Source organism: Pipistrellus hanaki (genome assembly GCF_964339955.1).
Source record: "Pipistrellus hanaki genome assembly, chromosome: X".
In the NCBI taxonomy this organism is placed as follows: domain Eukaryota; kingdom Metazoa; phylum Chordata; class Mammalia; order Chiroptera; family Vespertilionidae; genus Pipistrellus; species Pipistrellus hanaki.
In genome coordinates this window covers 4,651,669-4,666,269 of record NC_140524.1, presented here as the reverse complement: position 1 = coordinate 4,666,269, position 14,601 = coordinate 4,651,669, and the positions used below count along the sequence as shown (strand labels likewise).

At 42.0% G+C, this 14,601-nt stretch overlaps 1 protein-coding gene across 1 annotated transcript in view; it reads right to left on the bottom strand.

Annotated features, from left to right (window-relative positions):
* JADE3 (jade family PHD finger 3) overlaps nucleotides 1–14,601 on the bottom strand; it is a 73,671-nt gene that overhangs the window by 22,375 nt on the left and 36,695 nt on the right. Inside the window, exons 3-4 of the mRNA XM_084870578.1 lie at nucleotides 9,777–9,836; nucleotides 8,938–9,014 (exon numbers count right to left, since the gene is read on the bottom strand). Of these exons, the coding sequence (XP_084726704.1) occupies nucleotides 8,938–9,014; nucleotides 9,777–9,825 (126 nt within the window). The 5' untranslated portion in view covers nucleotides 9,826–9,836. The remainder of the gene's footprint in view (nucleotides 1–8,937; nucleotides 9,015–9,776; nucleotides 9,837–14,601) is intronic.

Genomic DNA, 14,601 nt, shown 5'->3' with positions numbered 1-14,601 from the left:
GTTCTCCTGTGATTAGATTGAGGAAACAGAGAGACTGACTATAGTTCATTTTCTGCGTCCTAAGCACAACGAGGTACTGACAATAAGGGAATGAGGATCCAGCTCAACTCTGATGTACTATTGTCCTCTAGTTGAAAGGGCCCCCAGGTGACTAAGGGGCACAGAGATGTGCTCACCAGCCTGGAAACGTGACTTCAGTGGTGGTGGCACCTAAACTTTGTGATTTTGCCTTTTCAACAAGAGAAAGGGAAGTCTGGCTGAGTTCGTAAGTATGCCATTAGTCCTGCAACAATGTCAGCGATGAGCCCCAGTTAACATCTAAGCAACAAGGAAATACAATTTCACATAAAAGCAAGCATACACTGGTCCAAACCTCACCTACTAATTTCTCATTCTGAAAAAAAGAAAGAAAGAAAGAAAGAAAGAAAGAAAGAAAGAAAGAAAGAAAGAAAGAAAGAAAGAAACGACTTGCAGGCTGAAGACAAATGTGCCCATGTTTCTAGAAGATCAAAGGGGGAGATGCTATTGAGCGAACATTTTAGCCTTTAATGCTAATAAAGGTTCTCTGGGGAGAAACACTGTCCAGACCGTGTGTAACATGAAAGTAGAGGCACAGAGCATTTCCAATGAAGCAATTAAATCTCAGCTGGTACAGTTCTATTCAAACTGACATTTCGCAGAGTATAGGATGAACTAGCACATAATCAAATGATGCCATTTAAATGAATGAGGACTCATTCCATTTGCTACTTTCCAGGGATGACTCTGCAAATACTTATTGGTTCCACTTAGGGAAGAACGTCTGCATCTGGCCCTGGAGCCATATATGGTTCTGAGATCATCTGATCTGGTCCTGCCAAGGCATTAGGGGTGAGTTAATTAAACGATTGACGAAATATAGCAGGCTAATTTTTAAGCTGATAATTTTGTATGGCCTGCGAATCTATATATATAAAATGCTAAGTGTCTAACGGTCTGGCCGGTTGCTATGACACGCACTGACCACCAGGGGGCAGATGCTCAACACAGGAGCTGCCATGATGTGCATTGGCCATATACAAAGAAATGGCACAGTGGTCCTGGCGCCCACAAAGCAACACTTGGCTTCCCCCACGTGGGACACAGGCCCTACCACCACCTTGGAGTGACACCCCACCAAATCATAGCCTACTCTGCCAAGACGCCATGGTGCAAAATGCAGCAAACAGCCCAACCCAGCAACGATTGCTGTGGACGCTGGTGATGCTGTCACGTAGCAATGCCTGGCTTCCTCTCCTTACAGACTAGCCTCATTGCAGTTTCTTTAGCCCAGGAACACAACTTGCTTTATAGTTAAACATTTCACACTTTAAGCAAATGTCTGTGAAGCGTTTTCCCGTGCCTCATCTCATTTGATCCTCACAGAAGTCCTGGAGTAGGTAGATAGAAGACTCAGTGGAATCCTATTTTCATTAGCAGGAAAACGGAGATTTAGAAAGTTTAGAAACTTGACCCGACTAAAAAGAAGTAAGAAATGGTGGACCTTGCAAATGACTTTAGGTTTTCTCACTGTGCAAAATATAGTCAAAACACTGCTGCAGTTCAATATTTTACCCTTTGTTCTCCTTGTGTGATCTACAATAATAAATGTGCTTTGTGTTTTTATTTACTGCTGTATTGCTGACAATTACCTGAAAGAGAAGTTGGGATGCTTCACCAGGCTGGAAAAAGTTTAGCCAAATCAGAAAGCAGGTCTAATTAAGCAAGTTTATTCTATATATATAAAAGGCTAAGTTGACTCGCACATGCGCAATACATCTAAAGCTCTCGAAAACGCTTCACAGACATTTGGTTAAAGTGTGAAATGTTTGACTATAAAGCAAGCTGGTGCCAAACGCACGTGTGTGTTTCAATCTGCTATTGTCGATCTGTGAATTTGGTTGACACTTCTATTATAGAGAAAGGGCGAATAGTAATATTAAAATATTTCTTCTAATTAATTTCCTTTCAATGTGCACAGATTTGTGCACTGGGCCACTAGTGATGCTATAAATATCCAAATGACCCTTGGCAGATAAAAGGTTTCCCACTTCTGATTTAGAAGTAATAATATGACCTGAGCAAAGTAGAGGACACCAACCTTAAACATGGGTGGCCAGGTGGCAACAATAGGACCTTCTTCTTTTTTTTTTTAAAATATATTTTATTGATTTTTAACAGAGAGGAAGAGAGAGGGATAGAGAGTTAGAAACATCAATGAGAGAGAATCATGGATCAGCTGCCTCTTGCACACCCCCTACCAGGGATGTGCCCGCAACTCAGGTACATGCCCTTGACAGGAATCGAACCTGGGACCTTTCAGTCTGCAGGCCAACGCTCTATCCACTGAGCCAAACCGGTTTCAGCAACAATATGACCTTCTTAACCAAGAATCCAAGCCAATTAAAGTTAATTGGGTGCTCTGCAGGGAGAAAATTAAGTCTACAGACAACAAAAACTGGTGATTTAATACATAATGCTTTGTATTAGGGGGTAAGAGAAGATCATAGACATAGCCATTTAACATGCTTTGCACAGAGCTCGGGTGGCCAGTGGAAAAAAGAGAATCAACCATTTTGCTGAACACTCTAAACTAAGGTGACCAGACGTCCCCAAAATCTAATGACTATGATAATCTTTCCCTTCTGCCTTTAGAGGGGAAAAAGCAGACTTATAAGCCTGATTTCAATTTCATAAGCTGACCAGATTAAATAGCACCAGATCCAAGGTTTCTAGAGAGGCATCTTTACACAGGCAGAGTCTGTCTTGTCTTACTATAGACGTCAAATATCTCAAGCATGACGCAGAATGTAACATGTTAAAGAGGAGATAGGAATGTGAGCTCAGTACTCAGGCAGATATCTTCAAAGTGATGTGAAATATACAGGGTGGGGCAAAAGTAGACTTACAGTTGCTCATATAAAATAATACAATAAGCCGAAGCTGGTTTGGCTCAGTGGATAGAGCGTCAGCCTGCGGACTGAAGGGTCCCAGGTTCGATTCCGGTCAAGGGCATGTACCTTGGTTGTGGGCATATCCCCAGTAGGGGACGTGCAAGAGGCAGCTGATCGATGACTCTCTCTCATCGATGTTTCTAACTCTATCTCTCTCCCTTCCTCTCTGTAAAAAATCAATAAAATATATATAAAAAATAAAATACAATAAGCAATAATGTAAGAATAAATTGTGTTTTGTGTATTCACAACAGTACACTACTTTTGCCCCAACCCTGTATTCGCTAGACTGATTCCATGGACCTGCTTCTGATAAGAAAACGTATTTTTAAAATATATTTTATTGATTGTCGGTTGTGAAGTAGCCTAAAGGTTAGTTCCCAGGGGAGGGGTATCGATTCAATGATCTGCTCAGACCTAACACAGAGACTTCACAAAATAAAACATGGCTATTTGTTGCTAAATTAAAGATTATGAATGACTTGCTTCTAACCAATCTGGATACTGACAGTGACCTAGTCCTAGGTAATGAAGTTGAGAAGTTTTACACGTTCTTAATTGTGTGCCTATTTTACATGCACTGGTAGTTTCCCCAAAAGTTCCTGAAACAAAAAGACTTTATACTTACCAGATAACTGCTCATTTATGGTCAAAGAGGGGATTCACAGGCTAACATACAGCCCAGAAACTATGCCAAATCCAACAGTGCATGCACATCTTGGCCTCTCAGATGCTCGCAGAAACAAAGGAGGCCTCACTATGAATTCAATTAGAATATCAATGCTTAACCTGCCAGAGCCACTAAATGAAAATGCCCTTTTACTGCTCCATTAACATCTCTCAGTGGGCAGTTTCTTAAAGCACAGCTAGGCTGAACGTTTCTGTGACTTTTTTTTGAGAGGAAAAGCCAAACATTTACTTCCTGTATGACACAAAGGGGAACACTGTCTGGTCCTTGTGAACGAATCAGAAAGAGATGGATCAGTTTTGGTGCATAGCCACTTAAATCCGAAACCGTACATAAGTGACCACGAACAGATGTGTCACCCCCAAGCACTAAAAAAACAGCTGCAAACACGGTAACTATATTTAACTAAAGAGAGTTAACTTTAAGCGATTTTCTTAGAACTATACAATCTTAAGGCAAGATTTTCAGGTTCTCTAGAAGAATCGATCGCTCAGACCTGAGAGAACCTAAAAAGAATACAAGCTTATTCTCATAGGTAACAAAGGCACCCAGTATTGGCAAGACATATGTCACACATTGATTTTTCCAATGCGGCAAAGCATATGCAATTTCTAAGTTTAAAAAACTTTAAAAATGATGCAAATATTTTTCATGGAAATGGTTTTCAAATAGTTGAATTTTCAAGTTTCTTATAAAAAATATAAATGGGACATGTTTGATAGCTATGGGCTGACATTAACTGGAACATCAATTGCAGGAAGCAATGTACTGGGGTTGCTTAGCTAGGTTTGGGTATCCCTCCTACCCCGTGCCAAACACAGTTGTATGCATCTTGGTGTGGAAGAGAGGGGGCAATTGAGTCTGACTTGGAGATCTGGGCAATTTTCACACAAGAGATGACATGAGGTTTGCTTTGCGAGTTTTTTTTCTCCATCCTTCAATGTCCCTTCTTGCGCAATAAGCGTGCGTTTGCAAGCTTAGTGCTTTTTATCTGCTGCAGGCCAGAAAACAACACAATCTAGCTTGTTAGAAAAACAGATAAAGTGATGTAAACAGGCTCTGTTTGAGGGTGTTGCAGTGTTTTCTGCTGAGTTGAAATATATGAGCTTTCACTCTGCTGTTATGAAAGTTTGGGACATCAGAAGTGAGACTCTGAGCTTACAGATGATATGCAGCCAGTCCTTTAAGAGGTTAATATTTTTTTATAGACCAGCAACACTAATAGGCGAAAATATCCTGGCTTCTGGGAAAGAATGGAAGATTTCTTAATAAAGTCAAATTGGTCATATAGTACTATGAGTTTTAGGGCAACTAGCTTTTTAAAAACATCTTTAATAGCATGTGCCCCCTTTTAAAAATATGTTTTTAATGATTTTTTTAGAGAGAGAGAAGAAAGGAGAGGGAGGGAGGGAGGGAGAGAGAAAGAGAAAGAGACACATCCATGAGGGAGAAACATCGATCAGCTGCTTCCTGCACACCCCCTACTGGGGATTGAATCCACAAACCTGGCATGTGCCTTGACCAGGAATCAAACTGTAACCTGCTGGTTCATGGGTCAATGCTCAACCACTGAGCCACACCGGCCAGGTAGCATGGGCCCTTTTGAGAATTGGAGTGTAAACTGATGAAACCTATTTGGGCAAAAATATGGCATTCCCTCATATGGTTAAATAAGTTTACCATATAGTCCATGGCTATATTCCTCACCTAGGTGTTACTCAAGACAACTGAAAACATCATGTCCACATAAAAGCTTGTACATGAATGCTCATGGCAGTATTATTTGTAACAATTTAAAAATGGAGACAATCCAATTGTTCACCAACTAATGAATAGATTAAATTGATATATCCATACAATGGAATATCATTCAGTAATAAAAAGATGAAGTATTGATACATGCTAAAACATGGATGAAACCCAAAAATGTTATCCTGAATGAAAGAAACTAGACACAAAAGGTTATATATTATGATTCCATTTATATAAAATATCCAGAATAGGCAAACCCATAGACAGAAATTAGGTTGCTGGTTGGCAGGGGCTGGGAGTAGGAGTTGGGGAATCACTACCAATAGGTAAGAGGGTTGCTTTCTGGGGGGAAGAAAAGGTTTAAACTTGGATTGTGGCCATGGTTACGTAACTCTGTGAATATATTAAAACCTACTGAATTATACACTTTAAATGGCTAAATTGTATGGTGTGAGAATTATATTTTTTAAAAGATGTTTAAAACGTTTTATTCAAAAAGGAGATTGTTGAGGTGTCCGTGGACATTACCTGAGAGCCTTGCCGTGCACTTGCACCCCGTAATCACAAGGTGCCCCCCTCCTCAAGGTGGTATCAGCAGAGACTGGGTAGAGACTGACCGTCACTATAGCCCATCAGCAACGTGTCCCCTTCCCACCGCAGCACCCCCGTTATCAGGTAGGCAGCAAGGAGTAAGGAAAGTTATGAGTAATCCTCCCCTTCCCCAGAGAGATAACAGAGCGAGGAGAACAGCCTAGCAATTCTGCAGCTGGTGATAGGTCAGCACCCTCTTCCCCACCGGCCTGGTTTTATGGAGGCCTGAGGAAACAGGTTTAAATAAGACTTAGTGTCGGATAACATAATTCCCCAAAAGTCCAGGATACAATGGAAAGTCACTCATCAAACGAAGAAGTGGGAATGAGAAGAGACAACAGACACTCACAGCAAGATGACACAGTGTTAGAATTATCTGACAGGAATTGTTAAAGCACCCATCATAAAAATGCTTCACTGAGAAATTACAAACACTTTTGTGAAATGAATAAATTGAAAGTTTCAGCAAAGATATAGAGGATATAAAGAATAACCAAATGAAAAGTTTGAAACGGAATAATTTAATAACTCAAACTCAGGGGAGAGGCTCAATAGAAGAATGGAATGAACAGAATAAAGAATTAAGGGAAGAAGAAAAATTACCCAATCTGATCAACAGAAAGAATATACACTGAAAAAAATCCTGGAGTCTGAGGGACCTGTGGGAAAATAACAAAAGAGATAACATTCACGGAATTGAAGTCCCAAGAAAAGGAGGACAAAGAAGGTGGAACTGAAAAGAATAGTTGAAGAGATAATGGCTGAAAATTTCCCAAACTTTACATAAGTTATAAGCCTACTCTTAAGAAGCTGATCAAACACCAAACAGGATAAACCAAAACAAATCTACACCCAAGAATATAACAATCTAACTTTGGAAAACAAAAGACAAAGACAAATCTTGAAAGCATCTAGAAATGATGTGACTGATTACCTGCAAGGGAGCAACTATTTGAATGACAGCAGACTTCACAAATGCTGAAAGAAAAGTGTTGTCAAAGCAGAATTCTATATCAGTAAAAATATCCTTCAGAAATGTTGGTGAAACCTAGACATTCTCAAATAAAATAAAATTAAAAGAATTTATCACTAGAAGACTTACCCTAAAAGAGTGGCTAAAAGAAATTCTTCAAACAGAAGGTAAATGAACAAAAGAAAAGTTGGAACAGGGATAAAGCAATAGACTATCCTCTTCTTGAGTTTTACAAATAATTTTTGATGGTGGAAACAAATATTCCAATGCTATCTAATGTAATTCTCAGTGTATGTACAGAAAATATGTAAAACAAGTATATAATAAAGGCAGGGGTGTAAATGAACCAAAATGGTGGTAAAGTTTCTATATTGTTCTATAATATCTGGTTCTCGGTTTTATAAGCATGTGAAATATAAATGAAAAAAACTTGTTCCCAGGCGCTCAATTCCCCTTAATGCCTTGCAATAAAAGATTTATTCTCACTGATATAGAGGCAACAGGTCTTAAGAACCAAAGCTCTTCAGCCCCTCTATGTTCTAGGACTGGCTGTTCTAAGAAGGAAAGTAGCAAGGTTTCTTGGTCATCATTCTATAGTCAAGGTCTCCTTTGAATAGATGGGAAATTTATTCTGCTCCTGTTTATGTGCATTTTTTTCATGAGTGTTTCTGTATGACACAGACACATAGAAACACACTCTGATATTCTACGGAGCCTAGGAAGATCCCTGCAAAAGATGAAAGTGGAAAGTGACCTCTGAGAAAGGGAGAGAGAGATGTTCACTCTGGCTTACACCCTAAAGCAATGTTCCCCATTCCCCCATAGTGGGGCAGGTAGAACCTGTGACTTGCCTCTAACCAATAGATTGTAACAAATGGGATGGGATGCCATTCACATGATCATGTGATGTTACGTAAGACTCAGTCTTAGCAGACTGGAGCAAAACACTTTCCCCTTGCTGGCTTTGAAACAGTAAGCTGCCATGTTTTGAGAGGATCTATGGAGAAGGCCACATGGCATGCAACTATAAGCAGCATCCAGGAGTGGAGGGTAGTCCTCTGCCAAAGGCCAGTAAAATGAACCAGAGACCTGAGTCCTCCAACTACAAGGATATTAATTCTCCAAACCATCTGAGAGAGCTTGGAAGCAAATTCTTCCCTAGTCAAACCTCCAGATGAGAACACAGCCCAGCCAGCACACAGACTACAGCCTTGAAAGACCTTGAAGAGAGAACCTAGGCACACTGTGCAGACTCCTGACCCACAGACACTGAGATAATACGTGTGTACTGCTTTAAGCCACTAGTTTTGCGATAATGTGTAATGCAGCAATAGTTAACTAACACACCCTCTTTCCCTTTGCAGCCAAAGAAGTCTACTCGTAGAAGAAGTGAAGATATGCAGGTCAATTTCTCATTGAATTATCACAGAGAAGAAGTCTACAGGATCCACTAACCCATTACCAAGTACAGCTCTGGCACTTTCCTGCCCTTAGGGCAGAACATGACCAAACCCATCAGGGCTGTCGGTGCTCTGAAGGCTGTGAGGACCCATCACAGCCTAGATCGCCAACCTGGTCGGTCCTTCCCTTCTCCACCCACAACTTCCTCTTCTGTCCCTTCCTGCACCGCCTCCCATCTACCAACTCAGCTTTTCCCAGTCATAGGCCAGAGCTTTGGTCCTTCCCAATTCCCCAAGTCTAGTTCCCTTTGACTTCTTGGCTAAGGGGAAACTTTATATTCTAAATTGCCAAAATGAAATCACAGTGTGATTGCTGTTTTCCCAAGGGGTAAAAGGAAATGGAATCTTTCTTGAAAAACAAAACAAAAACTCATCAGAAAGAAGCCTATCCATCGGCACACCATTTACTCCTTTCATCTCCAAGACCTTGTTATTGTAGGTATGTAGACAGAAGGCAGCTGTCTTTTTTTTTAAGTCTAAAAATTGAATATCTGATCTCACCTCCGCAGATTTCTCGTGTGCATTTGGAACTTTTGACTTGTTCTTATACCTTGAGCCAATAAAAGAAGTAGAAGCACCTGCAAAAAATAATTAGAAAAAATACTGAGACTTATTACCTGCTAATATAACTATCGTAATAGATGCCCTATAACTGTCATCCAAGAGAATATGAAAGATATGATGGAGAAGAACATAGTAATCTCATATATAACAATGAAGAAAGTTAAATTACAACCAAAAAAGCCCCATAATGGAGTTTAATGACGTTTATAGGTGACCTCTCAGTGTGCAAAAGCTTCAACAATGCTAACACGGAGGAGATTTGATTTGGTATAATCATACATTATAACATGATTCTGCAAAAGCAACTGGACAAACTAAAAATATAGAACAAGTACTGTATATATCCTTCAGCACTTCCCCAAATGCTACTGTTAATAAGGTTGTTGCCTTTTACAAATGATGACTCATCCAGTCAAACATTTAGTACCTGAGGTATAACTAGAATTGTAGGGCCTATAATTTATGCTCTTGCACTTTTCTTCCTTTCTAGAAAAGCATTGTTAAATCATTATTAGATATGACATTTCTTTAGGGTAGTGAAAAGTAAGAAACAAATGCTATATGCCATACAAAACCAATTTTCCCAACTAATTTATCAATTTCTAATGGAATTTAAATGAATAAACAAATGGTACCCCAAGCTTTCTTTCCTTAAAACATTATTTTTTTTAACCACTGAAGGAAGGATGAAACAGGGAGTCAGTCCTCAATTCAAAGAAGAAATCCTTAAGGAGAATAGATACAGGGGTTACCAACTGTTGGCTCGTTCTACTCACTGTCTGAACTGTCACTGGTGCTGAAAGTTCTACAACGACGACGCTTCATTTTGTAGCATCCTGGGAAAGAGAACAACACTGAATGAAATGGTCAACACACACACACACACACCAAAAGACAATCAACACTTTCCTCCAGATCCCAAGCAGTACCAGCAGCAGCAGCAGGCCAATCATACAAATCAAATGATTTTTTTCAAGAACATTCTCCAAGGATCTGGAGTGAAGAGAGAAGAATACACCAAACTCTCTAACACAGTGTGTGTCAAAGACGGGGTGAGGACAGACATTAGCCTTAGGAGGAAGTCCATGCAGCAGAGGATGAATAGCACAGGATTGGTCACATGACCATGTCCATCCAAACAGAGGGGGCAGGCATGGGGCCCTCACAAGCCAGGAGAGCAGAAAGGGAAAAGGCAGTAGCAAAGGTAGAACTGTCAGGAGCCAGGGCTGAAAGGCATGGGGCATGACTGGCTGAAGAAAGAATGAGTGAGGTATGGCCCATCTTGAGGAGCACAGCCACCCTGTTCTTCTGCCTGCCTTTTCTCCCTCTGTCTCGCTTATCCCCCAAACAACTAGCCAAATTTAAAGTCACACCTGCGTATGTACTGCAAGGAATGTTATGGAAAGCTCCTATATTGTTCAAATACATGATGCTTTTGACTAAAATTTCAGTTGGGACAAGTGTCTTTCCTTGTGTGTGTAGCCAATGGCAGATAAAAAAGTGGCCCCATCTTCCTAGAAACGCTGCAGCACCAGAATGTAGGGAAAAAGGAGGCACAGGTACATCAAGGCACAAAGGGAGTGCTCAAAATATAAACTAGAAACGACAGTCGTATAGTCAGTAACTGACATGCTACCGTGTTTCCCCAAAAATAAGACATCCTCCGAAAATAAGACCTAGCGCATGGAAAGATAAGACATCCCCTGAAAGTAAGACCCAGTGCAACTTTGGGAGAAAAAAATTAATATAAGACACTGTCTTATTTTCGGGGAAACAGGGTCTTAGGGGCCACAGTATACAAAATGCTTCCAGGCCAATCATGATTCCATAAGGGATAATGGTCATGGCTACTGCCTTTGAGCCACTCAGGATCTACTAGGGAAACGGATTGCTCACAAGGCCACTGTAAGCAATTAGGAGTAACGGGAACAAAACTACCTGTTATAAAGCTAACTGAGTTCCACTCCTGGCATGACAATGTGAAGGGCTACACGGACCCATTCCTGGGGGAAACCGGTGAGAATTATGTTAAAACAAACAAAAAGCCCCCCACCCATTTAAAATCTAAGCTCATACAGCAAATGGAGAAGCATTTATCAAAGGAAACCTACTAAAACTCCGGAAGAGTCTATAGCCGTGGTCGGCAAACTCATTAGTCAACAGAGCCAAATTTCAACAGATTGAAATTTCTTTTGAAAGCCAAGTTTTTTAAACTTCAACTTCTAACACCACTTCTTCAAAATAGACTCGCCCAGGCTGTGGTATTTTGTGGAAGAGCCACACTCAAGGGGCCAAAGAGCCGCATGTGGCTTGCGAGCCGCAGTTTGCTGACCACTGGTCTATAGGATTTGGGCCTAGGCCCATTCCCTTTATCCTCCATCCCGGCACAGATGTCAGTCACACCAGACTGGTACATCTAAGAACAGAGCTCCCTTTGCCCCAGCTCCCAGCTGCAAGGCTTTCTTCCTGGGAGGACATTGGCATTTCTCATCCTGTCCCCAGCTACCTGTTGCTGAGGCTAAGTTCCAGAAAAGTGTGGCTGAGGTGAGGGCTCTCATCTTCTAGGTGGCCCCCACTCCTGGGATGGAGGCCACGCCTTGGGTATGGTGGAATGAAGGCTCTACATTAGTAGAGGCAAGCCTAGGAGGCTTGGGGATGCCACTCAGAGGGAAGTACATAATTGTCCCCAACCCCCTGTACTAGAGCTGTGGCTCTGAGATTTTGTCTAGTGGGGGAAGCAGGTCATAGAATAGAGAGCTCCAAATCTTCCCCCAGTGGTGGTTACTTCATTTGTAACGGAGTGTGGAAAAGTTGTTCATGTGTACATTGGCTAACATGCTGGACAGAATCAGGGAAATGCAGATCTGGAAGGAACCCTTCCGAGTTCTGAAGAAATCTCAAACACTGATCTTGGGAACTATCCCTTCAAGGGAGCCTTAATTTGAATGGACTAGTTTGTGGAGCAATTTATGCCCCTGGGATTTATTAAAAACAACAGAGCAATCAGCCAGCAATTAGTGACAAGGTAATAGCTGGGTGTGGTCAGGGAGAGAGACAAAAAAGGCTCTGCCAAAAAATACTACCACTGCAGGGTAGCTGTGGGCACACCAAAGGCTGTACTTTTAAGAAGCAACAAGACACACTGCAGGGCAAAAGGGAGGAGTAAATAGACTTCAATAAAAATAATCCGATAGTCACTAAAGTAAAGAAGGAAATAATAATAAAGAGCCCAGGGAGGGGGGTGGTGCCAATATCTAGAGTTACTACATTAAACTATCTAAAAAGTCCAGTTTCCAACAAAAAATGAAATATGAAAATAGGAAAGTATGACCTATACACTAGCCAAAAAACAAGTGACAGAAAATGCTTGTGAGAACAAACACGTCAGATTTAATAGCAAAGACTTCAAATTGATCATATAAATATGTTCAGAGAACTACAAAAAACAAAACAAAAAACAAACACGATTAAAGAAATAAAGGAGAGAAAAAAAGAAATAAAGGAAGGTAACTAGCTGGCGTGACTTATTGGTGAGCGTTGACCTACGAATCAGGAGATCATGTTCAATTCCCCATCAGGGCACATGCCTGGGTTGTGGGCTCCATCCCGAGTGTGGAGCGTGCAGGAGGCAGCCGATCAATGATTCTCTCTCATCATTGATGTTTCTCTCGCTCTCTCTCCCTTCCTCTCTGAAATCAATAAAACGATTTAAAAAAAATTTATCAGACACAGAGTTCAAAATAATGGTGGCCAAGATGCCCAACAGCTGCAATGTTGCCTCTTGTAAGCCCAGCTCCTCTGCATGACCTTCCAGGCCTGGAGTATTCTGGCTCCAATCTGTCATGCCTCATCAGTTGTTGCTCTTCTGCCTCCTGCACATGCTCTGCCCTGGGTGAGTCCATGAACACACCATCTTGTTTCATACTTGCCAATCTTGGCACGGGGCTCTTCTGTCTATAGTTCCCTTCCTGTTTATCTTGGCCAGCCCCTCCCCCTCCCCCATCGATCCTACCAATTTGTAGGATCTCCTCAATGAAGCCCCCTGGATGCCCCTCTCACACAATCATTCACTCTTTCACTTTCTGCCCAGATCTGACCGTTAGAAAGTAACCCACTTGCACTATAAACATTCTTTACACGGTCAGTCCTGCCGCTAGACGACAAACTTCTTGAAAGCTGGGACTACGTCACATTCACCTCTTCCACCTCCAGGTCTTACTACCGTGTCCTGCACAGAATAAGCATCGGAAGAGTAATAGACGCCGCGGTGCACCACCTGTCTCCTGTACCCAGGAAGGTAGGACCCATCTCCCCGCGCCTACCTGTTGGAGCCAATGGCTCACAGCTGTCCCTCTCCTAAGGCTTAAGCGCTGGAGGCCTGCCAGGCAGGGTACACTCTGCCTTCTCCCTCCCAGGGACAGCCAGGACCCAATAACTGTCCTACAGCCCTCCAAGCCAAACAGGCTAACGCTAGCCTTTCCTAAGACCGTATCCTTACTTTAGCTCCTTCCTCTTCCCCACCCTTTTGTCCTCACTGTCCTCACTTCCCGATGGGTTTCTCCTCAGAGCGCTCCCTCAGACTGTCATGTTTCCGGTTCTGCTTCTAGGCACCCCTCCTTAAGCCAACATGTTAATCTTCAGAAAGTGGTACGTTTTCAAAGTAGAGAGTATTCGTTACGCAAAATTATAAATAAGTATAGTGTAATCTCGGAGTAATTTCATGATGTGCCTTAATGTCTCACATTTGGATGTACAATACCGTTCACTTGCTTATTTTCTAGTTCTGTGTTCAGGGTATAGACATCATAAAGGCATTCTTTCCTTCCTTACCTCCCAAAGTGAGTTTTGGCAGAAATGAACTGTGCATCAGACCTCGCTTTGCACCCTTGGGGACAGTAATTTGATGGCAGTTTTCAGATCTCATTCCCACTATAACCTCAATCAAAATGACTAACAGCAGGCTGATTGACTTTAACATTGATTGTAAGCCAGGCAAACACATATGCATAAAGGAGATGCCTTCCTTGGGTGAAACTCTTTTCTCCTTTTTAAAAATACATTTTTTATTGATGTCAGAGAGGAAGGGAGAGGGGGAGAGAGAGAGAAACATCATTGATGAGAGGGAATCATCGGTTGCCTCCTGCATGCCCCCCACTGGAGATTGAGCCCGCAACCCGAGCATGTGCCCGTAACCGCAACCAAACCCTGGCCCCTTCAGCCCACAGTCCAACACTCTATCCACTGAGCCACACCGGCCAGGGCCGAAACTCTCTTTTAAAGGAGCACTGCCTGGAATCCGACCCAATGGGTTTATTTGGAATCGAAGGCTGCGCTTTGGTGGCTACTTGACTCTCCATTAATATTCCCACAGAAGAGAGGCAGGCAAGGAAAAGTGATTAAGTCCAACACAGCCCTTTTCTCCCCCCCGGAAGCCCAGGAGACACACTTCTACAATGCAGCGCCAGTGCAAGAGCCCGCGCACTGCTCTCCGCGGGGCCGTGCAACAGCTTAAAATCATGTAAGGCTCTGCTTTAAACATATGTATGCCCTTTGACCCGGGAGTTCCACTTCCAACATTCATCTCTGAAAATAAACCCGAAA